Source organism: Homalodisca vitripennis, unplaced genomic scaffold (genome assembly GCF_021130785.1).
Source record: "Homalodisca vitripennis isolate AUS2020 unplaced genomic scaffold, UT_GWSS_2.1 ScUCBcl_5140;HRSCAF=11731, whole genome shotgun sequence".
Taxonomy (NCBI): Eukaryota; Metazoa; Arthropoda; class Insecta; order Hemiptera; family Cicadellidae; genus Homalodisca; species Homalodisca vitripennis.
The window spans coordinates 10,191-36,944 of record NW_025781246.1 but is presented as its reverse complement, the minus strand read 5'-3'; the positions used below and the strand labels follow the sequence as shown (position 1 = coordinate 36,944).

At 31.3% G+C, this 26,754-nt stretch overlaps 1 protein-coding gene across 1 annotated transcript; it reads left to right on the top strand.

Moving 5' to 3' along the window:
• Positions 1-3,186: 3,186 nt before the first annotated feature.
• LOC124373238 (zinc finger protein 431-like) lies at positions 3,187-4,561 on the top strand (the record flags this gene model as incomplete). Its single annotated transcript, XM_046831626.1, has 3 exons — positions 3,187-3,455; positions 3,548-3,764; positions 3,962-4,561. Coding segments are annotated over 3 exons (753 nt in total), but the record flags the coding sequence as incomplete, so codon positions are not given.
• Between the last annotated feature and the right edge of the window lie 22,193 nt (positions 4,562-26,754).

Sequence of the window (26,754 nt, the reverse complement as noted above, 5' to 3'; positions counted from 1 at the left end):
CAAAATATAGCCTAATATATAATTACAGCAATAGAATAAAATTTACTTACCTTATGTATTTTCAAGGATAAACGTGACTGCTTGTGAAACAAAGAAGACATGTAGGTTACACACTGTTCTTGCTGTCATTAATCAATAACAAAACACCTGATTTTAATTTTAAACTGATTTCCAAACAAGTTTTTTCTTTGAATAAATTTTGAACAATAATGTTGTGTGTTAGGCTTTAAAAATGTTACTGTAATATAGAGAAGCTATACTTTTATATGTAAAAGAAATGTATTTGTTTCAGATTACATAAAATAACCAAACTTTATTTAAAGTCTGTTTGAGAAATGTAGTTACAATTACTTAAAAGCTAATCTGAATGGTATTTCTGCAGGTATCGATGCCGTCAAAACCACAATCATTAATTAAAATATATCTTGTTTGATTACAACTAAAATAATACATGATTTTCTTCTAAAAAAAGTCATTCTCAAATGTGATTTTGCAACATCGTGTTTGTTCTGACTTTTCTTGTAGCGAAACACTTTGTTTTCCACCTTTAATTCTAGTTTTATCTCCTCAATACAAACAGGAAAAGCTAGCTCCTTTTCTTGCAGCCATTTAAAACTTTGCTCAGTGTATATAAAAATATTTGGAATCAATATTTGCATATTCATCACCATTATTCTTGTCGTCACTAGCCTTTTCCTACATTAACGAAATAACATCAGCTGGTTATGACGTCAATAGTTACAATAAAGAAAGCTGGCAATGATTAATTATGAATATCTATAGGTCAAATGTCATATTGGAGGCTTCAGTACAATAAAAGGCCACCAACACATTTGGATTAAGATTATCAATTTTAAATATCGATACTATCGAATATAACATTTGATCCATATATATATATATATTTATAATTAATCATTGCTAGCTTTCTATATTTAGACTATGACATTTATTCTTGATTCAGCGCTCTTACCAACTGGGATCCAGTCTGGAAGGTCCATTTTGGACCCCCATCCCTCCCTGTGCATCGGATCAAACGTCCAAGGGTGGATTGTTCATATTCTATGATGCCCATTGGTCAAAACCTGTTTCAAAATCATCCTTAGGGGTTCTCATATTTCCAATTGGTGGTATATTCGTTTGACAGGTACTTGGCCTTCCGATCGTGTTGTGTAGATGTTCGAGAGTAGCTTTACGCCAATTAAAAATCACATCAATGTTTCTATGTCTTAAAAGTCAAAGTAAAGAAAGTAATTGTGAAACAGTTGGTTCCATAACAACCATAAAATTCTAATTACAAGTGAGTAAAAAACTTTTTAATGTATACTTTTTATTTAAATGAAATGTGTGTTTTGGTTCATTCAATAATATAACCTGCCTTCCAAAACAAACAGCCAGCCAAAGTATGTCTTGGTGGAGTCTAAAACCATGACACTGACCATAGCCAAGTGGTTGAGTCACTGGATGTTTTTTTAAAGGAGAAGCCAATCCCCTTTTTAGCCTTACTCTGTCCGTCCTCATGGGCCACTGGCCTGTGCGAGGATTTTATCAGACAGAATGGGGAGAATCGATACTGTACAAGGTCAATGGTACTGATAAAAGTTGCAACGGTCACAGACAGGGTTCGAACCTGCGCTATTGCGCTACCTCTAACTCAGACTCATAGCCCGTCTTAGACCGCTCGGCCATTGGCACTGGATATTTCCGGCTTTTTTCCAAGTAAGACTGGATGTAGTTTGAGCAGCTTTGCTGGATATATTTTGGTAATGTTTGGTCTTGTGACACATGCCAGTACTATTAAGGGGGGTGGAACTTTTTTTCATTCCTAGGCCAACCCTGATCTTTGGGTAAGACTAAATCTCTTTTAAGTTATCAAGTTATTCCTCATAAAAGCTATGGTAAGATTGTAGATAGGAACATTAGAGATATTTCCTTGTCAAATCACCACTATATCCTGAACATTACGGGTGTTAAAGGGAAGTCTACAACCCAGACCCTCAGCAGTCTGTCTCCAAAATTGGAAGATCATTGCTTTCTTACTTGAAAATAGTTTTTACAGTATTTCTGAATACAAAGAATGACTTTGATTAGTATCTTGTAAACTCAAATGTACATCAGTATATTATAAAGGTATAGAATTGGTCATTCTTAATGGATTAGGTCTATGAATATGGTGTTTGTCTTATCTATGAGGCTCTGTGGCAAGTCTGCTACTGTAAACGCAGTTAAAGGTTGTCCTTAAGGAGCAGTCTTATCGCCTCTTCTGTGGTGGCTTGATTAGACTCAACGACAAAGACTTTTACGTGCAGATGATTAGCATAATAGCAAATAGAAGCAAATAACGCTTTTTGGGTTTGTAAAATGATTACCCAATAAACTTGGCTGCTAACTAATCAAAATTAACTATTTTGATTAGTGGCTCCCAATTGTGACTCCCTTAATAAGAAACTGTCCAAACTTTCAAATAAAATTTTTTGGAAAATTAAATTTAGTTCACATTGTTTAATTAATATGGCTAGGTTTAACCTATATAAAAAAACAGAGTGCTTTTCAAGAAAATTTTTCGTTAAAAAAAACCACTCAATAGTTTGTAAAAATCATATGTTTTTGTGTGGCTGATGTAGATCTAAAAATGAAAAGCAGTAAAATAATAAAGAGAAGTGTAGGGATATTCATCAAACAACCTGCACATGCTAAAATAGTATATAATTGTATTATGGGAGTGAGTTTAGGTATGGTAGTGTAGAACAAATTTGAATTTGCACCAAATTTGATATTTTAAATCCATATTGAGTCGCATTTTAAATTAGCTTCCTATATTGTTCATATAACATTATAAAATATGCCCCAATTAAAAATCAAAATGTGGCCTATTTTAAATGTTTGTAGCAGGCTCTTCTTTATATTCAACACAGAAAATTATTTTAAACATCAAAGTGTGCGGGGAAGGTTACGATAATAAATAATTAATGTTGTAAAAGTACTATAATCTATTGTAAAATTCTTATTTAAATGAAGCTTTAGAGTTCTATTTTTCTTAATTGTTTGTATAGTTAATAAATATTTTCATATTTAAATCTTGTTGTCTTCCAGGATTGAGTGAGTCGGTACCAATCGACATTCCTTGTGACTGTGACCACCTGCGTCTTACAAGATCATCAACAAATTTTAAATAATATCAACTAATGGGGAGAAAAACTAGACTTAAACAGTATAATTGTTTCAAATGCAGCTATAAAAACAAGCTCAGAGAGCTTTTTTAAAATACACCTACTAAGACATTCATGTGAAAAGCCATTCAAGTGTGCACAGTGTAGTTATGCTTGTTCAACACATAGAAATTTAAAAACGCATTTATTAATTCACACAGACGAGAAACCTTTCAAGTGCTCCCATTGTAACTATGCTTGTAGAAATGGTTCAGCTTTAAAAAAAACACATTTTAACTCACACAGGTGAAAGGCCATACAAATGTATGCAGTGCACATATATGTGCTCATCACGTAGCAATCTAAAAACTCACTTGTTAATTCATTCTGGCGAAAAGCCATACACATGTTCATTGTGTAATTATGCTTGCAGAGAAAGTTTCAACTTTAAAGAAACATGTATTAACTCATACAGGTGAAAGGCCATTCAAATGTACAGAATGTAATTATGCTTGTGCCAGACAAGAAAATTTAAGGACTCATCTACTAATTCATTCTGGAGAGAAGCCGTATAAGTGCACTGTTTGTGAATATGCTTGCAGGGAAAAATCACATTTAAAAGAGACATTTCTTAACCCATACTGATGAGAAGTTATATAAATGTTCAATGTGCAATTTTGCTTCAAAATCAAATGAAAAATTGACTAAACATGAATTAACGCACTTAAGTGAAAAGCCATACAAGTGTTCTATGTGTAGTTACGCATTTAATGTCAGTGAACAGTTGGAGAAACATCTATTAACTCATACAGGTGAAAAAGACCTTTAAGTGCACACTTTGCACTTATGCTAGCACATCAGGTGAAAGTTTAAGAAAACATTCATTAACTCATTCAGATGAAAAACCATTTAAGTGTTCTGTGTGTGATTATGCCTGTAGAAGGAGTGGAGATCTGAAGAGGCATTCTTTATCTCATACAGGAGAAAAGCCTTTCAAGTGTACCAAATGTAGCTACGCTTGCACACAAAATAGATACTTAAAGAAACACTTGTCAACTCATGAAGATGAAAACTCTTAGTATTTCCTTATGGTCATTTATATTTGGGTATATAGTAATAAGTTACCTGTGCAACAGAGCATCACTAACCTTACATGTCTTAAAAATGATGTTATTAACTTGAATAATAGCCAATAAACCAGTATGGTTTCAACTATAGACAAGGGCTTTGTGGTATTTAATTTAAAAGTTATGTCATTCTATACATTATGTTTAAATAATAAAAAAACTATACAATTTTTGGGGTGATTACCAGGTCTTTTATGAATGTATCTTTAATGTTTTTGGCTCTATAAGGTATAAATTAAAGCTGAAAAACTGGTTTGTTATGTTTATTAAAGTTCTACTCTGGAAGTCTTGATGCCATATTATTAAACATATATTATTATTATTATTAAACAAGTCTATTTCTTAAGTCTAATACTAATGAATATGTATTGTTATAATACATTTTAATTGCACTTAATATTTTATTCATATGCTGTATACTTTGAAAAGAATACTTTAAAATTCTGGTAACAAAAATGTTGGATTCTTTGAAATGTATATGGTTAACAAAACAAGACACCATTATTTTCATATGTTAATTAATTGAATACTTGATATCCAACAATGTCAACTGCATTGAGCGATAATTCAGTTACTTATCTATTAAAAGCAGTTACTAGCAAACTGGATTATATCTTAAAGTTTTTAATGTTTGTGTTAAGTAATATTTCACATACACATGCTCGTAGACATGACTACATAAATGTTAATTTGTTTGTATATAACAACTGTAATCTAATTTTATAGCAAATAAGACAGTAAAGGCCTTCAAGATGAAATCAACGTAGGAGTATACAACACTATGTGTCGCATAAAAAGCTTCACTGAGGGTGCACGCAAAATTTAAAATGTGTGGCTCATTTTAATTTTGGGAGCCTGAAAAGCCTGAAAATACAATCATACTGAAAAGTAATTTACTCATAAATGACGCTCAGCATTATTACATAGTTGGATATGCACCATCGTAGAACTCAATCTTGTCTATGTAGAAATAATTTTTCATGCATAAATTAAATATACAGATAAAATCTTTGTCGAGGTTATTGCTATATTGTACATTAAATTTTTTTCCTAAGTTAGGTTGCATGGCAGTTTTAAAATTTCAGTGAGCTACGGTGGTTCTACAATGCAAGAGTGTGTTGAAATAAAATCTTGTTACCGACGTTTAACAACACTGATTTTACTCTATTGTTTTTCTCCATAAATAAAAAACTCTATTGAGTGTTAATATATGATATGATTATACTCAGTTTGTTTTAGAAATTGATTTAAATCACTATTTTGTTGTTGCCATCCTGGTTACCCATAAGACAATATAAAAAATATTCACTAACACTCAGACAAAATCCCGTAAAGTGGTGTGCATCATCATTTAACTGAATGTTGCCTATATAGAAATGAAACGTCATGCAAAATTTCAAAATTGAAGACAGAACCACTAAGAGTAGCTATATAAGGAACTTCAACAAAGTGTGTATTGTTGAAAGTTTGTGTATTGCTGGCCACGATACTTGTCAATATCACTGTATTTCCAAAGAACTGAATGTTTTTATATTTATATAAATACTAGCAGATACCTGTGGCTTTGCACGCAATTCCGAAGGTTTTGCACTTGTTTGAGCACTTCTGGTTTGAGTTAATTATATTTCCGAAGCTAATGTTGAGTTTGCCTTCTTCCCACGATCGGGAAAATATGTTAGAAAGTGTATATTTATAGTCATTGTAATTTACTTTGATTAACTACAAACTAAAGAAAAAAAAAACATTATAAATAAACACCACATAACTAACTAACTTTATGCTTCTTCAGCATAGTGGCATAGTCATATGGTATGTTTGATATATATATATATATATACACAAACATCCTAAAAATATATATAATATATATATATATTTGAAACGTCTTTTGATTTTACCAATTGATTACCACTGAATTCTTTTAAAATATTTATACACAAAATTGAACGAAAATGTTATTTCCCTATTTTTTATAGATTTCTCATGGTCTTAAATGGTTAAATCCCTGCAAACTTTTGTTTGCCCTTTAAAAAAAGTTTAGACAGGATATGAACATTTTATTTATATTATCAATCAAATGACCTCAGTCAATATGGATAAGAGTGGAGTAAAGTAATTACTGTTTGGCCACATAGTTATATCTGCTTTTTTAGTAAACAGATCAGAAGTTTATCTATCGATTACACAGTTATTTATTTTTTAGAACCTATACTGTCATAACGTAGCTATGTTAGGAAGGGTTGATTTAATTGAATTTTGAATTTAGCTCCAGTTCACCCTCATTTTATTTCAGCGTCTGGTATCTTACGCTGTCTCAGACTTCACTCCTGGAAATCTGGATTCATGTTCGTCTGCAGATCTTCAAAGTAAGTCGATGACGAAGAAGCTCAAAACGAAGCATTTATATCGTTTCGATATCAAAGACACCTATAAATAGGTGAAGTGGTAGTCTCATTGTCTCATCAGGTACACAATTGACAACACTTTTAAAACATTTAGAAACTCCATAATCTTGAAACTTAAAATAAAAAAACTGTTATAAGCATATACATTTTTTGTAAAAAATTGGATTTGATATAGTTGCAATTAATTTGAAATCGTGTTTAAACTTATTTAATTGTAGCAGTTAAATTGTATACTTCTACAACTTACGGTCACCATATTGAAACCTTATGAGTTAACAAAAAATAAGTAAGAATAAATGTTGCTTGACAATTTTGCAAAGTGTCAAATTTTGATTTATGTTATGAAATACCCTAGTTAAAAAACGTTGCCTAAATGCAAATGACCGTCATCTTGAAACATTTATCAGTTAAAAATGTCTAACAAACATGACCAGGTTGTGTAAATAATGTCTCCGTACCTCACATATTCTGAATCTAGTAACTATGGTACTTAGAATGTTGTATTCTATTTAAAACTTTATACACCCACTATCTGAAAATCTTACAAGATATCATAAAGTACATAAGACAAAACATAGGAAATGACCTGAGAATTCTAAAACACTTTTCACTATAACAAGCCATAAATTTTCCAAACTTAGAATGGCCACCACCTTGAAACCTTGAGATATAAAAAAAGTGAAAGAATAAATTTGTTTATTCACATATTGCCAAATGGCGATAGGGAAACATTTTGAACACCTAATTTGAAATTAGTTCACTAAAATAAGTATTACTACATACTGTTCTCTTGTAATAGGTACTGTATTAGTTATTTCTTATGTACAATGTATTAAACATTTTTTAAAGTTTAAATAGTAATTTCTTCAGACTGGATCAACCTTTTGAAGTCCAGTTTGCATCATTGTTTACAGTTCAAGTCATGTTTACTAAAATCATGTACAACACAACATAGGCTGTCATTAAAGATTTTTTTCTTACCAACAGGGGGTTCTCCAAAGGTGACATCCGATGACAATGTACACAAAAAAGTAGCTTACTACTTACCAGTAATGGTATACCAAATTCGGTTGTGATATTCTCTTGTCATTTAAATTTATAAAGTTGTCCAAGAGTTTTGTCACCCTGTATATAAACCATATCTTTCAAAAATTTGAATGGCCTCTTGAAACCTCAAGAGATATTGAAGAAGCAAAAACAAAAAGAATAAAAGTCTTTTATAATTACCCAGTATGTTTAAGAAATGTTTTGGGTATTTCAATTTGAGCATTGGCATCTTTTTTAAGATGATTCAGGCTTTTCTTTCTCCTCATTCTCCTTTTGCGGTCCTCCGATAACATTTGAGAATTCTTCAACCTAAGCTGGATTGCGCCAAACTTGTAGGTGATCCACGGATCTCCTTTTTCAAGTTTGTTCGCAGAGATACAGTCTATAGTTACGGTAAGTAGTACATTACAGACATCATCACATGCAAAAAAATTTCACTTCTTCACCATAAACTCTATTTTGTACCTTTAATACTTCAGAATCTTCTCACTGAAGTCATTGGTATTGTTTGTAAAGTATGCACTTGTAACTCTCGTGTGAGGAGTGTCCCTCGGGTACAATCCTCAAACTCACCGCTCACCAAGGCCTGACAGAATCCTATTTACTTCTTAACCATTCTGATTTTCTTGCTGTTACTTGATTTTCATAAGTGTTTATCAATACCCCTGTTCTTACCTCAGGGGCAAGCCTTGCAGCTTGTTCTCCCAGGTCCCTTTGATGGCCATCCTCCAGTATTGCATCCTCTTCAGATGTATCAAATCATGCAGCTTCATATACAACATCAAGGACTAGTTATGGTGAATATAACCACAAAAATCAACTAAAAAAACAGATAGGAATTTTAATGTTTAACATACAAGTAATTTATCGATGATAAGTAACATGTTTTATGTTCGTTAATTTGACCAATGTTTGGTTATTTTTTACAGTAATTTAATAAAATCTTGGATTCCTTTCGAATAACAAATTGTTATTTTTTCACAACTTTCCTTGTTTTTACAAAATTTATATAAAATAAAAGATAACTAAATTAAAATATATACTTTCCTTTTTGTCTGTAAATGTATACATGGAAAATTTGCTTTTATGATAATATTAGTGCGTGACAATATTCAGTTAAATTTAAAAACCCTTTTTGAGGATATTATGTATTCTGTAGAAACTATACAACAAATCTTAAGATTAGTATACAGTAGAGGCTAGATATGAGCTTAAAATTTTTATAAAATTAGTTCACAAATACCCAAGCAATTGGAGTACACTACTTAAAAATTAAAAGTAACAAAAATACATAAAATATTAGCATTTTACAAAACAATTCTACGTCACAAATTATTTTGTAAAATCTTGTTATGGTATATATAAAATTCTGTCTGCAAAACAATGGTAAACATTTCACTCCTATTCTTTTTCTGTCATACTCTACCTGTGGTAAGCCAACTACACTGCCGATTCTTATTATTTTATATTCTCATCGTGGTTCACCCACAGTATTATCGACACCTATTCCTTATAATCCGAATATTTTTTCAATTCCATTAGTTTCATCCACAGATAACTGAGTGATATACGTTGATGCTTATAGTGCTTCTCTTTCAACACTACCGAGTGATATTCTTCTGCAATAACTGAGGTTCGCCTACTTATCAGTGCTATGATTTCTTTTTGTATCCATTACATATATTCTACCCATGAATTTAAATTGTCTGCGTTTTCAGGGATGATAAAGACCCTTTTTGTAATCACCATAGCATCCAGTTACTCTGGATTTAACTTAGACTGAGCTTATCTGAATAAAACTTCTGGTGTAAATCTGGGTTAGACTGAAAGAAATTTCCATAATAAAAGGGCAATCTATGTAGATGATACACAATTTCTAGTTACAATGCAATCACAAACTCAAGATATATTGTTCAATGATTGGCGCTGTTCAGGGTCATACCATTGATTAACATAGTTTCCCGAGTATAGACAAGTATTCTGAATCTTCAGCACAACCTTCATTGTCACACCTTTATGCTTAGTTGGATTATGCTCTAACATACTAATTTTGTACAGTTGAATATCTTTAACACAGACGTTAAAGTACAATTTTATCTCTAAATGTAGTATTTTGCACAAAAAGAAAAATAATTGGTGACAACACACAATATTTAAAAAAATACTCAGTTTTTACTGAATGAAACATTAATATTTGTATATTCTTTGTACAGCATTGTTCAATAGACTATTATGTACTCTTTTGAATTTGGTTGTAAATATTAACAGATTGTAATAATACATAAATTATAATTAATTGTTAACACAATATTTACTATACACCTCTAAGCACTTTTCAAGCATAAAAAAGTTGTTTGTAACAATGTATACTTCCATATTTGTCTGTATAATACGAGGTTTCTTCTTATATTTGTATTTTCTTGGGTACTTGGTGCTATCCTTTACACATTTCATTATGTATTCCCTTTATAAAATCTTGTTATGGTATATTCCTGTCCGCAAAACATGGTAAAACATTTCACTAAAATTATCTATGCAAATTTCATTGCTGTTATAAGAATGCTTAGATATAACTATAGCTCATGTCTGAAGTCCTGTTTTCCTTACAAGAATGTGATGGTTTAATCTTTAAATGTGTACAAAATGCAACATTTCATTAATCCTCCATTTTGTTGTTTTTTATCCTCAATTCCGAAATGGTAATCATACTTTGGAAAACACGTTTTAAAACCGAAATTTTTTTCTATAGCTATAAAATGAAAGTGCCTCAGGTTTTGAGATTCGAGAAGCATGTGGCCTCCAATTTCAGCACAAAAATCAACAAAATTTAGAAAACTATTAAAAAAGTTTACTGTATATCAATATTTATATTGTTTATCTTAGATCAGCTTTCCTCCTTGACTGAATAAAACGACTGAAAAGTGTTATGCGGTAAAAACTTACCTGATCTACTCATGATGTTTGAAAGGAGTAACATCACTCCCCTTTGGCCATACCATACAGGTTCGGGTGCTGTATACTTATGCAGCATGCAATTCAGTAGCTCACGATAACCTATAAATCAGGTATTTCCACTACTTTTAAATTGTAGAACTTATGCATGATAAATAAAAAAAAACTCCAAATAATCAAATGCAATGTTTATTATTAATCAGACATATCCATATAAAATAATTATACAGACCATATATAATTTACATAGTTCTTTCTAAGCACATCGGGGACCTGGTACTGGAGGTATATTAATATATTTTCTATGTCACCACCGTCCTTATATAATCATTACACAATTGGCAAAAGACTAATAGCACAAAATATATACATTTTGTTAAAAAATAAAATAAATTACTAGTCAGGTACTCTGAACCACCATACCTCCAGAACTTCTTCGAGTGTCAAGGTTGGCATTTTAGACCAAATGTGTGTAAATGTTTTGTAAGATAAGATAAATAATTACTTACCTAATACCCAAAATAAGGATTAAAGAATAATTAAGTTAAATATTATTTTAGTACAATTTTAAAACTATCCCACTTCCAATAACTTGTGTTTAACTTAAATATAGTCCAGACCATAACAAATTTTCAACACATTAAAACATGATCTTAATTCTTCTATTCTTGGGTTTCCTAATCGTAATTGTGAAGGTAAACTTAAAACTGCTTCTTCACTTTGTTGGTTAAACACGTTCGCTGCTGAAAACGCCAATTGGCGTTGTCACGGCGTTTCATGCAGGATATTATCTCTCAACTGGTTGCACTGTTATCACTTGGCCTGGAATCATAAATGTTTTGCATTTCATTTATTGCATTTTTTAATGAATCATAATAACAATCCATATGATTCAAATAACTTAACCATTAGTAAAATCGATAGGCATTACGATTCTGCTTCTGAATCAGACATATAGTGGTGGCATTAGTTACAGACCAAGTGATAACAGTTATTCTGGATTGGATTTAGAATTATTACTGTGAGTGGTGGCCCAGACGTGTCTGCAAGTAGACAGTTGCCTCTTGTTTCTCCCCAGCTTTGACTCAACCTAAACAATCAAGACTTGTCAAATTGGGGACACAAATATCACTATTTGCTTGCAAATAATATGGAATGATAATTCAGTGATGAAAACTTTTTTATTTAATCAGCCCATTGGATTTTGCAGTCATGTGCAGGAAACAATACACCAATTGATTATTTCAATCTTATCGCTGATGAGCCTTTTCTCAAGTCTATTATCAATGAAACTGAAGTGTTTTTCTTCAGGTGCCGACATAAATTCCCGTAAAAATCAATTGAAAAATATAACATAGCTAATTCTTCAAAAAATTCTTTAGGACACTTCTATTTCACATAGGAATAGTAAAAATTCCAAGCATCCAAACCCCATTGGAAGACTTGTTTTGCTCAATTTGTCACAAGAACAGTTTCTACGTATTTTGAGATGTTCACATTTTGTTAAAAGTGACCCAGATTCTGAAAATCGTTTACATAAAAAAGACCTAGTTCATGCTGTGTATGTTCGATAACTTTTACAATTGTGTATCACTGGCAAACAAAATCCTAGTTGAAAAAACATATTACTGGTACACTGTGTGTATATATATATATATACATATATATATAGGATTACGAATCTCTCAGAGGTTGAGTCGAAAAAACAAAAGAAGAGAGAAACAATTGTAAAATATTAACAGGTGTGTGAACAATGGTGGGCATGTGGAAAAACAAAAGATCTGATGCTTACCAATCAAATTAACATGAAAATGAAATGGTTTGAAACGTTAAACAAAATCAACGGGGTAAAGGAAAAACCACTACCAGTTGCCAAATACAATCAATATATGAGGGGAACCAACTGGCAAGATCAATTACTAACCAATACACACACAAGAGGAAAAAACCATTAGATGATATAAGAAATTATTTGTTCATATTTTATAAATGTGCATCATAAACACCATCATTTTATATAATAAGCATAATATAAACGAAAAGATGGCACTATTACAATTTAGGCTAAAAATAATTAATGTCTTTTGTGCCCACTAAAACCTGATGAATCCCGAAGTAAAGCAATAGAGCATCTTCCGTCAACATAAAAAATGGGTGAAAAACCTCAATGAAGACATTGAATTGTTTGTATTGGCAAAGAAACGAAAAAAAAACATGACTTACTTCTGTGAGGCATATGAAAATAAGCCAGAATTGTGCCTTGGATGTTTTAAAGAACACACAAGTCTTAACTGTAAAATGATTACTGTACATAGTGTAAATAAATAATGATATACGTAGAATTTGACGGTGCATAGACCCAATAAAAATGGTAAGACAATATTTTGTTAATATATTAAAATATGTTATAGTTTTAAATGTAATGCTTACTGAACGCCAATTGGTGTTAGCTATATATTGCAATTTCGATGATGAAATATGTTAATATCAACAATTAGTGTTATTATTATTAATTATTTTTGTTTTTATTTATAAAATGTTTTTTTCAGCACATACTATTTCAGCTGTGGAACGTGTTTAACTCTCAGTACAAGTCCAATAGCTGGTTAAACTATAAATATATGTTTGATATTATAAAGCTTATCAATGTAAAACTTTGCATACATCTGTTCAACCTAATTACTTATGGAACATACATAACTACATTATCATGATATGTATATAACCACATAGGGCTTTTACTGTGATGATTAAATATACGTTTCCTGGAATGTTCAATTCTCTTACACCATAAGACACCTATGGATTATCTCTTGTGTGACGTCTTAATATATGTCTCTTCAACCCTCCACTTACTTTACATGCATAACTGCAAAAGGGACATCTGTGCGGCTTTTCACCTGTGTGTGTTAATATGTGACACTTTAATTGGCTATTTGATTTACTGGCATAATTACATAACAAACACTTAAAAGGTCTTTCAGACGAGTGGTGTGCTATGTGTATTTTCATAATTGTATTTGTTGTAGATTCATACTTGCACAAATGGCATTTAAAACGTTTCTCTCCTGTATGGGTTAATACATGTAATTTTAAACTTCCCTTGTTTTTATATGTGTTACTACAAAGGGAACACTCAAAACGTTTCTCACTAGTGTGCGTTAATAGGTGTTTCTTAAAATATCCCTTGTTTACAGACGAATAAGAACACAAAGAACAATTGAGAGATTTTTTATCTGTGTGAGTCAATAAGTGTGAGTTTCAACTTGTCAGTGGTTTCACTATCTGTGTGAGTCAATAAGTGAGAGTTCAACTTGTCAGTGGTTTCACTATCTGTGTGAGTCAATAAGTGTGAATTCAACTTGTCAGTGGTTTCACTATCTGTGTGAGTCAATAAGTGTGAGTTCAACTTGTCAGTGGTTTCACTATCTGTGTGAGTCAATAAGTGTGAATTCAACTTGTCAGTGGTTTCACTATCTGTGTGAGTCAATAAGTGTGAGTTCAACTTGTCAGTGGTTTCACTGTCTATGTGAGTCAATAAGTGTGAATTCAACCTGTCAGTGGCTTTACTACTTAAGTGAGTAGATAAGTGTGGGTTCAACTTGTCAGTGGTTTTACTATCTATGTGAGTCGATAAGTGTGGGTTCAACTTGTCAGTGGTTTTCACTATCTGTGTGAGTCAATAAGTGTGAATTCAACTTGTCAGTGGCTTTACTATCTATGTGAGTCAATGAGTGTGGGTTCAACTTGTCAGTGGTTTTACTATCTATGTGAGTCAATAAGTGTGAATTCAACTTGTTAGTGGCTTTACTATCTATGTGAGTAGATAAGTGTGGGTTCAACTTGTCAGTGCTTTTACTATCTGTGTGAGTCAATAAGTGTGAGTTCAACTTATCAGTGGTTTCACTATCTGTGTGAGTCAATAAGTGTGAGTTCAACTTATCAGTGGTTTCACTATCTGTGTGAGTCAATAAGTGTGAATTCAACTTGTCAGTGGTTTTACTATCTGTGTGAGTTAATAAGTGTGAGTTCAACTTATCAGTGGTTTCACTATCTGTGTGAGTCAATAAGTGTGAATTCAACTTGTCAGTGGTTTTACTATCTGTGTGAGTTAATAAGTGTGACTTCAACTTGCCAGTGGTTTTTACCACGCATATGTACACAAGGAACACTTATATGGGTTCTCCCCTGTATGCATTAACAAATGCTTTTTTTAATCTACAAACAACTGTACACCTATAGCTACACAAGGGGCATTTGTGCGGCTTTTCATCTTTGTGATTTAATATATGATTTGTTTAAACTTGATTTTGTAACACATCTGTAATTACATAAGGAACATTTGAAAATTTTTTCACTTGTGTGTGTTGCTGTATGAACCTTCAACCTGTTGCTTTGTAAGCAGGTATATTCACAAAAAGAACACTTGAAAAGGTTTCTCACCTGTGTGAGAATATATGTGTAACTTTAAACTTCTGTTTTGTTTGTATGAATTACTACACAGAGAACACTTAAAAGGCCTTTCAGATGTATGGGGTACGTAAATGTTTCTTTAAATTTTCCATTTTCTACAGATGAAAAACTACACAAAAAACATTTAAATGGTTTTTTCGCCTGTGTGAATTAGTAAATGGTCTTTTAAAATCTTTGTTTGACTTACATGTGTATACACAAAAGGAACACTTGTACGGCATTTTGTCTGTACAAGTAGACATATTAAGCTTTTTTCCAATTCGTTTGACATGTATACACATGTTACAGAACAATTTTTTTAATGAATTACAAGATTTTTGAAGTACTAGTTGACAAATATCTTTGATTTTAGTAAAACATACTGTTAAAGTCATGCAATAAATATCTGTATATCTAAACCCATCTTTTATTTTATTTTCAGAATATGTATTTGTATAATCATAAAAAACTGACTTTTCGTTTAACAAGCTCTACTTACATAAACTATATTATATACATATAGTCAATTAGGTACTTAAGTTGATTCTCTTACCACTTACCCTTATATATATATATATATATATTTCTACTACAAATATTTTTACTGTTACATGTTGTACTGTAACACTGATTCTAATTCTGATTGATGATTTAGTATAACTTAACAATGCTCCTTTAAATATTTGTTTAATATTTTACTTTAAAATTGTTAATAAAATAATATACATGGTATATAAGAACCCATTGTTTATGTTAAAAATAAATATTATCAACATTGATTTTCTTAACCTGCCCTCTATACAATTTAGGTATGGTGGATAAAAACAAGTCTAACGTGATTAGTCCTCAAAAAGTTAATAATATATAGTTAATATATAGCAGCATTCAATATGGCTTAGTCAAGTCTGATGACAAAGACAAGTTGTATCCAACCTTACATAATAAAATGTCAGTTAATAAAACCAATAAAGCACTTAAGTATAAAGTACTGTGAAATTGTAGTAAGAAAAAAAAGAAGATTACAATCACACAGTTAACTTCAACGCTATCAAAGAAAAAAGTTCTGATTAACGACATTTAGTTAGGATAATCCTCCACAGAATAAGTTATCAGAATACACTTATTCAGAATCTGTCATCTTTTGACTGGCCACTTCATTATCACTGCATTTATCTATGGTCGACATTGCAACAGTCAACTCTGGTATGGAAGAGGTTAATGGAGGGCCATTCACTCCTGGAAAGGCACTGTATTTCTTCGGTAATTTCTTAGAGAAGAAGTTAATGGAGAATCATTCACTCCTGGAGAGGCGCCATACCCTTCGTTAATATCTGCAATCAAGATTTTTTCACATCAAACGAATTCAACATTGTTACCTAACTGCAATTAATCACACAATTTATAAAAAAGAGCTACAGGAAATTTGTTATCAAACTTACGTAATATTAATAAGCTTACAAGATGGTATAGTGTTCAATTTTACTCGCCATTTGCAAACATATGAGTACATGTTTAGCACTACTGAATAAAACACACTTTCTTATTTGGGCCAACACAATGTTGCACCACCTTAAGTAACCACACTGATTGGTGGATATAAAGAGTAAATTTGAATTGCTTTTTCATTCAGCATTCCCTAATGGATTCTCTGACCATGTCTATACCACACAGTGGGACCACATAACATAAGGTGCCCTATATTTATAAAAGAGATCCACGTTATATTTAAGGTACATAAAAAGCTCAAGTGATTTTTTTACTTTATATATATATCCTATATATTCAATTTACCTTTTTCCTTCTAACAATATGCTAATTTTACTATGAAAGTAGCAAGCATTCTCACTTCCCACATCTTTTTTGCTACCATACAGTAATAAACCTGAAAACTTTTACTAAAGTATTTGAAAGTTTGAACTATAAATAAAGCCAACAGTACCTATAGATTAAATATTTCTTGCATTTTATAAATAAAAATACAATACACTATAATGAAGTTTTACAAATCCTTATGTAATACTTCAACATATTGTATAAAAACAATAAAAAGGACCACATAAGGTGCTGATTGTAGAGGAGAGGTGTGATCAAATGTCAGTATACTAAGGGATGAACAAAGCCTGAAGGGTTGAGAACCCCTGATATAAAAGACGAATTGTAGGGAACATTTATAAGGTTTTCCCTGTGTAGGTCAACGTGACATTTAATTTTGTCTTGATTAGCAATAAAGCTGCACAGTGAACATTTAAAAGGGTTTTCTCCCTGTGTGATTTAAGATAAATGCCTTCAGAGATCCTCTTAAACTGTACATGCATAATTGCACAAATAATCGTTTGAAACATTTTTCACCTGGTTGTGTAAGCATGGTTCATATTCCCACATATCACTAGTTATGCAACACTTATAAAGGGTTTCACTTATTGAGATTATTAAATTGTGGCACATAAAAATTGTTACATATTTTATAACTTCACAATTAAGTGTATACATGTTTCCTGTGATGTTAAGTGGTTTTGTAAATTTAACAGGACACAAACTTATCATTGTAATTACTTGTTGCTTATTACTTACGTTACTTGTCAACAGTACAACAGAGTCTAGACTTGGAATCCAGAACAGAATGGGAATAATGAATGTCTGTCACATAAGTCACCAAACATTAATGATTCAAACTCATCTCCCACCAGGATCATTAGTCTTGAACCAGGTGACATTCCGTTTCTACAGGAGTGTTAGATTATTCCAGTAATATTGGGTGACTGACTACCAACTGTTCTTCAATATTAATTCTGGTTATTTTTGCTGGGCATTAGCAAAAATGTTTATTACTGAATTAAAAGTAATTTCTGTCTGTCTCTCTCTGTCAATATTTCGGAAACCACTGCCCTATAAAACTTGAAGTGTTACATTAAGCTCCAGTTTTATAAGAGGAACACTTGAGTTTCATGATAAATGATGGTGCATGTCACTCAATGGGATTTGAGTGTTAACAAATATATTTTTACACATAGGTAACCATGATTGGCAATGAGAAAATAGCAGAATAAATAAAATTGTAAACTTGCTGAGTATAATCATTATCATAGTGTAACAAATAATTTAATATTCATATAGTAAAAAGAAAAATCATTTCAATAGAGTAGGAAGTCAGTGTTGTTAAAAGTCTGTGACAAGATTTGAAACACTGATATGAATCTAAATTTTACTTAAATTAAGCAAATTAACAAATAATTAAAAAAAAAATGTGAATGTATCATGTGGCAAGATACCTTGACTTCATCTATAGACTGAAATTTTTCCTTGTATCTTCATTTCTATAGACAAGTATGATGTCTATGAGGGTGCATGTACAATCATGGAATTTGGGATGAGCGTAGTTGACCGCCTATCACTCAGTAGGTTAACACAATTTCTCGTTTTCTTTGCCGGGAGATGTGCAAAGATCCTTTTTCTATGATTGTTCGTCATTAAAAATCTGTCAGTAATGAAATGAGCTAAACTTCACAAACTTGGTTAAACTTCAAAAACATAAACTTGGTTGAAATGTTGAAGCTCCAGTTTTATAAGAGGAACACTTGAGTTTCATGATAAATGATGGTGCATGTCACTCAATGGGATTTGAGTGTTAACAAATATTTTTACACATAGGTAACCATGATGGCAATGAGAAAATAGCAGAATAAATAAAATTGTAAACTTGCTGAGTATAATTCATTATCATAGTGTAACACATAATTTAATATTCATATAGTAAAAAGAAAAATCATTTCAATAGAGTAGGAAGTCAGTGTTGTTAAAAGTCTGTGAAAAGATTTGAAACACTGATATGAATCTAAATTTACTTAAATTAAGCAAATTAACAAATAATTTTAAAAAAATGTGAATGTATCATGTGGCAAGATACCTTGACTTCATCTATAGACTGAAATTTTCCTTGTATCTTCATTTCTATAGACAAGTATGATGTCTATGAGGGTGCATGTACAATCATGGAATTTTGGATGAGCGTAGTTGACGCCTATCACTCAGTAGGTTAACACAATTTCTCGTTTTCTTTGCCGGGAGATGTGCAAAGATCCTTTTTTCTAATGATTGTTCGTCATTAAAAATCTGTCAGTAATGAAATGAGCTAAGCTTCACAAACTTGGTTAAACTTCAAAAACATAAACTTGGTTGAAATTTTGTCCTGAATTCAGTAAAAACTTATGGTACAAGTGGTGTGGCATACTCCTACCTTGTGGCTAGGTAAATTTACAAAGTATTCAATCCAGACATTGGTATTTTTCAATAGTTGCAGGCACTTCCATATAACAGGATGTTAGTATTTCTCTGCATTTCTTCATACATCTGAATATCTGGACGTTAGTATCCAGAGGGCTAAACAAAACATCAACACGAATTAAGGGAAACTCAAATTTCCGCTAGTTTTCCAGAGTAAACCACTTTAAGAAAATACATAATGTGCATCCTCGCCAGTTGAATTTGACCTCAGTTTTGTAAAGATATTCGGCTGGTAGCCTGCCCAAATTAGATGTTAGTATATGTACAAGTCTGGAGTAAAATGACAATTTTTTGTTTTTCTTGAATATAAAAAAACACATTTTGTTTATAAAAATTAACCTTCATGTTTCTTTCATAAATCATACTTTACTACTCTTTGAGCCAAATCTTGTTCTTGAAGCAATGACAATGTGTTTTAAACTCAAAAAAGTTCACAAAATAAACAGTCATTAAAAGATTTTGCCAACAGCTATTTCAAATAGGCTACAAGAATGTAAACCAATATATTAAAATCATCTGTTTTTTTTATATAATATGATGAAGTATTTTCATTTAATTTTCAGTTACAATGTTGAGTATATCGATAAATTGCCTACATTTCTATTTCTTGGTGGCCCGAAGAGGAACTGCAACCCTTTATCTATAATATTTAAAAGGCTTAAAAGCTTACAAAAATTATTTCAACTAAAAATAGGACACAAATATATAATCATTTTTTGGAAAGGCTGGGCCAATTTTTTAAAAATCTAATAAAAAGGCAAGTGTAGTAGAATGGACTAACAGTAATGTATCCAGCCTTCAGCACGAGCTACAGCCACCAAACAATAATCAGTCAAATCCCAAAAGGCTGATCACTAATGCTAGATAGCAAAAAAATATAACTTCACCTAACCGTATTCTTTGTAGCAGGTCAATAGCCGCTACTGTGGAAATGCAAAATTTAAAATTCCTATGAAGAAGTAAAATAAAAATAACACGTCTTATGTCCCTTACGAAACAATAATACGTTAAATTACAGTTTTACAGTGCACTCACACTAACTTTTATATTGAATATAATAAAACGGCATCCCTCACTAGCACCACAAAGTAGATGAACGACTATTTCTGTAAATGACTACGCAAACCATGTAACCAATCAGCAAAAGCAAATGTCAAAATGCCTAAAGAAGGTGCACAATATAAGCAGGACCTAAACAACAAAGGAAAAAATGAATAATCATAACCATTGAGGTAGAAACTATAAATAATCCGGCTTCATTATAGTAAGCAGCCACCACACGCAAATGAATCGGGGAGTGCCAATTTAATCAATCAGAAATAGTGCAGTCATTGAAGCGAAAAATACGGTCTTACCTCCGAATTTTTTTACTGTGAACCGAATTTGCATGAAAATTTTTGGAATTAGGCTCAACTTCAAAAGTGAAAATGATCTGAACTCCGCCTATTATATTTTTAGGGGTGTAAACAACCCCTTAATGGAAAAATCGACATTGAGCCATTTTATCGCTAGAAAAACATGTTTAATAGTAAGTGGTGAAATTGTAAAGTGTTTTTCTAACACAATTACCTCACATTAAAATCATTTTCAAACCCCTTTTTAAAATCTTGCAACCCTTGGAAAAACAACCCCCTAAACTGAAAAAATCACAAAAAAAATACTTTTGGTATGACATTAAAAGATGTAAGTATAGAGTAAGTAATATTTTATATTCTCTATAATAATTATCAAAATTTTAACCCCCTTTCAAACCCTTGAAAAACTACCCCTTGATAAAAAAATTTGTTAAAAATCTTTTTTTATAAAATGAAAAGGATTTAAATATTATTCCACACTTCTTGGAAAATGATTATCATATTCTTAAGCTTATTCTACCCTTAAAACTAACCCCTAAATTAAAACAGTAAATATATATGATTACATAATTTAAAAATAAAATTATTTAATTTAGAGTAAAAAAATTTCCATTTATTGAATAAAATATTTACAAATTATATAAAATTCACTCAAATGTGTTATATATATACATATAAGAACGTTGGTATGTATATTCATGCCTAGGTTTCCAAAATATATGAGCCATATTATGTATATAATATACACATTACAATAGTTTTGGATCTCTATTATACTGCGTACTTTCATATTGCTCCAAATATTCACAGTTTCTTAAATTTTCAGTTAAAAAGCAGAAAAAAAATATGATATTTTATTTTTAAACCATAAACTCCTTCAATATTTCATGCTAATTGTATCACAATTTATGAAAAATCATATTTAAACCTTAAGAGAGCTACAAAACATCCTTCATTGCAATATATAGTAAAAAACCTTTTTCCTCAAACGGTGAAGGGTTAAAGGGTTAAGAGAGGCTGTGATTGCGCTGCCACGGCGCTCTTTAAAATTCATATTTCCGTCAATTTTTGTTGACAGAAAAATAAAAATAAAAAATGCCCAAAATTGTTTTTCATAAATATACCTAAATTTTTCATTCCTACACTTTTATACGTATATGTCGTCATTTTTTGAGATATTAAGGAAAAAGGTGGTTTTTTTAAAAAATTTGAATTTATTTTTTAATTGTGACTTTTTTGAAAAAATATGTGTCCCTGCAGCACCCCAAACTGATACAATCTATATTCAAAAACTCTTCATAATAAAGTTGATTCTTGGCGGGAAAACGATTAATTTTAATTTTGGTGGAAATGGCACTTATGAAACCCGTTGATTTAAAAGAAAAAACATTAGATGCTCCTCTTATTTGCAATACAAGCTCACTTATTTTTACGTGCAAAAGACTTTTAATAGTGCTCATTTTAAAGCTTATTTCAAGCACTATAAACTCTTTTTTATTAGAATGCCTAAAATGCATCTGCTCGCTGCTATATGGCATTGACCACATCAGATCGATTTAAATTTCAGACCAAAATAAAAAACTGCTTTTGTATTTTTAATATCTAGCTTAATATTGCCACTTAGAGTACTTTATAAAAAAAAAACCAAATTGTTCATTGTTTTACCTGCTACAATTGTGTTTTTATAACAATTATGTTTGATAAAATGATATATTTTTGGAGATATTTGCACAAAACCGATGAAAAACGTGAAAAATTTGCGAATTTTCAATTGCCAATAACTTGAGAAAGTATTGGATTTTTAAAAAAAACGTTTATAGATTGGTTTTTTTTGCTTTAAAATTAGGCTTTCTAATCGATATCTCCGAGGTTATTTTGTAAAAAAAAAATTTTCACCCCCGAGAAGGGGTGGCAAACCACCCCCAGGGTGGTTGCGGGAGTTCAAATCATTTTCACTTTTGAATTTAAGGGTAAGATGAACCTAATTCCAAATTTTATGCAATTCGGTTCACAGTAAAAAAATTCGGAGCAATAATGTCTTCAATGTACTGCACTAAAATGCCTAAACTATCGAAGTACTAAAAATTAAAAATTTATAGTTATTTACACTGAATTGAATGCCACTCTCATTACAAAAAAAAATTCTACATAACATATTTGATATCCGTCAATTTCACCCAAACTAACCCCCAATAATCTCACCTAAACATATAAAACGGATTTAAAAAGAAAATCCGCCTCAAACCACAATACATTTGCACACCAAAGCACACAACCAAAAAAAATACAAAAAGATCCATTGAATTAACAAAACTCCGCCCCAAAATGTAGGCCCCCCCCATATCATCACCCACCCCATCCATCCAATGGGTACCACACCCACCCCTACTCAAATCAGTAAATCCAACCCCCGACCAAAAAAAAAAATTTTCCCTGAATTCAATCCCACCCTCTTTAACAAAAAAATTCTACATCTTGTTTAAATCAGATGCAATGAATAACAATATTATTTCAAAAATTAATAAAAAAAAAACTAAAATGATTTGTAATGTGTATTTAAGTAATGGATGTATGTCACAATGGTAATGTACAATTTGTTAAATTTGTGTCAAGACTGGCTACCTGAATAACTAATTAATAAAGTAGTGGGCCACCAATGCCAGTGTGATGATTATCAATTGAAATACCGATAACTATCAAATAACATACAATTTGACCAGTAGAAATTCATAATTAGTCATTGCAAGATTTTCTTTATTTGTGGAACTCGTGACGTCACACTACCAGCAGAAATTGTAATTTTTATTAAATTACCTAAACACGAAATTCAATTTTCACAATATTTTGATTTCGTAAGATTTAGATAGACCTAATCATAAATATTGGATGATTCGATTTTGGTGTAGGTTCCCCTGCTTATTAACACTACCGCCAAATTAATCTTTAAATGCCTAACGTAAACCAAACTTTCCGCTCAAATCCTCCGAGTGAATTTGTGACAACTCCTGATGTTATAGTTCCCTCCTCTAAATAACTAGCACCCAATGCTTAGTTTGTTATCCTCTCTACCCAGACCACCCAGATTGAATACCTCCAGGTCATCTACCAATTGTGGAATAATTGAGATATAACCTAAAACACAATATATATGGGTTTGTGTGTTATAAAATCTCTCTCAAGAAAATAAAAGTATAATACTATTTTAAATACAATATTGTTAAGTCTGGTTTTTATATTGTTTTTAGGTATCGTGGTTAAAATACACACAATCCTAATTTGTAAGACATTTTTCATTTGAAAAACATTAGTCCAAGGGACTGAAGCAAATATTAGCTAACCTTTGTAGGCGTCTTCGCTCACTTTAATTTAGTTGTGAATTATGAAAATTCAGATGGCTTAAAATCAAACACTGATAATAAGAACTTCCTTTTAACAAACCTTAATTTAGTAAAATAATTACTCCCCTATTAATACATTGTTTACAAAACTAAAAGCAGTAGACAATAACAAACATAACCTAGGTGTCGTTTTAGCATACCTACGTGAGGATCATTACTGTCTTACTTTTTTATTTTTTTTTTTTTTTTTCTGTTTATAATAAAGGCTCGGGCATAATCCCATGCAGCCTCGTGGGTTCACTGTGTTGTTAAAAACCTCTGTGGTAATTTAATTTGGGAACTGGGAAGAATTAGTTATTATAATTTGTTATTTGGGTTTAAATGTATTGGACCATATATATTTTTGTGTACCTACATTTGTTTGTGTTTTGTTAATAAATACGGGATTACTCTCATGGGATTCTATAGATAGATAGTAAATTCAGGATTTGAGGTGGAGTCTTTATCCCCGCCAGGTGGTCCTTCAGGGCATTCCTAATCCGAAATTATGGGACCACGGATATAAAGCCGAAAACCAGGATACATGTATGGTGACTGTATTGGGGTTTTGATGATTTCATTTAATAAAGTGTATAGGTTTAAGGACATGAGGAATTATTATTGTGGTTTCTTTATTTTATTTTTAATGTCTTCTAATTTCATTAAATACGTATAATATAATAATAGAAAATGATGTTAAATTTTTAATTAACCTTAAAGCCCACCGAGATCCTACCCTTGCATATTCTTAGGCTGGACATTGTTAAATTACATTAGGTCTAGTGTTTCGCGTTTGATCTTGAGTTGCATCTTAGACACCATTTTGTGTAAATCAATTTTAATATCATATAGATCAGGCGTTTACCTTGGCATGTCAAACCTTAATTCTAAAAATATTTAACCATTGTCCCTTCTGGTTGAAGTCTGCAGTAACTATACCATCATTAATAATAGTCGTTGAGTCATGAATTTTTGTATACCATTGCGCTTTTTGTGATAAGTTGAGTACACCTGTTTCAATTTCTGTGCAGATTTTCTCCGTAGGTAGGCTTTGAAATCATCTTGGGGAATGTAGAATAATTGTTTATCAATGATTTGCCGTTCGTTATTAGATTCCTTGTTTGGCGTAGGGCTATTCTACATATTCATTACAATAAAAATCTGAGTGTCCCTGGAATCCAGTTGTAAATTGTTACATTTTTATAACCACTGTTAATAACTTCATATGAATTAATACTCACTGGATATTCCTTCTCCCTTATACGCTGATATAGAACTTTATCTGAGTGCTTAAAAGCTGCTTGTGAATCAGTAAATATTACTATATCTTGTTGTTCTATTGAGTTAAAAGTTTTGTGTGTTGACTATTTAAAATAGCAAGTAGTTCAGAGCTGTATTAACAGTTACTTAGAAACCTGATTTTTCTAATGAAACTTACCTGTGATGTCCAGCTCTGGGACATATTAAGCGCAACCTGTCCCCAATGTGGTAATATTGATCCATCAGTGTAGAAGTGCAAAAAATATGTTGTTCATCAGTGTGGTTATTGATTAGTACCAAAAAAGTTTTTAGTTGGTAATTGTATCTACTATTGCTTTACCTTTTTTTTTGAAGTATGTGGCATTATTCCTATATTTGTGCATAAATTAAATATATGTAGGTCATCATTAATATTGTATTGTTGCGAAATCCCAAAAGGTTTTGTAACATATCCCTGTTTTAAATATATTTAAATATTCCTAATGAATGAATTTTTGATATAGATTGTGTATGTACATGGGCTGATTTCTATTCTCCAGTTATTTGACAAACAGTCTGTTCAACTTTTTAAGAAACATTTAAATTTCTGTATGCTGGATGATTTTTTCAGGAGTTAAGATTTGTATAAATAAATTTAACCCATAGAAACTTCCTGTCCCGATGCTTCTTAAGTGAATAGAATACCCAGCTTCTGCTATGTAGAGCAATAATTGGTGGTTGTTTTTAAAAGCACCTAGATGTATATCCCTTCTTGGTTTGGTTTTTGGATGAATCTAGTTTTTTTAATTCTTTTCTACATGCAAGTCCATAAAGGAAATGCCCCATAATCTAATTTGTGCTCTTATTATGCTATTATGATATGAGATCATTGCAAACATCACAGAGTTTTTGCAGCACCGTCAGTGCCGACAAACTACAGATTTTATTATAATCAACAACTTTTGTGGCATTTTCAAACAATGATTAATTAATATGAGTTTTTGAAACTAACATATTGTCTATAATCATACCTAATGAGTTTAATAGAACTTACTACATTGTATTATAATTGTGATTATTAAATATTCCTTATTTGTTTATCATTGTTAAAGTATTTTTGTTTTTTCTTGAGAAAATTATTACCTTACATTTTGTTTTGCAGTTGAATTCCAGATGGGGTTGACTGAAGTTTGATTGTACTGTGCATGAGTAGTGAGTTGCATGTATAGTGTAGACTGTCTCGATATGTTTTCCAGAGGAGTATAAAACAATGTTCATCTGCAAATTGAAGTTATTTTACACCTGACGTGAAAACTGGCCATAGATTTCCATCCATAAAAATAACTAGTACCAGGTAACTAGTTCCTAAA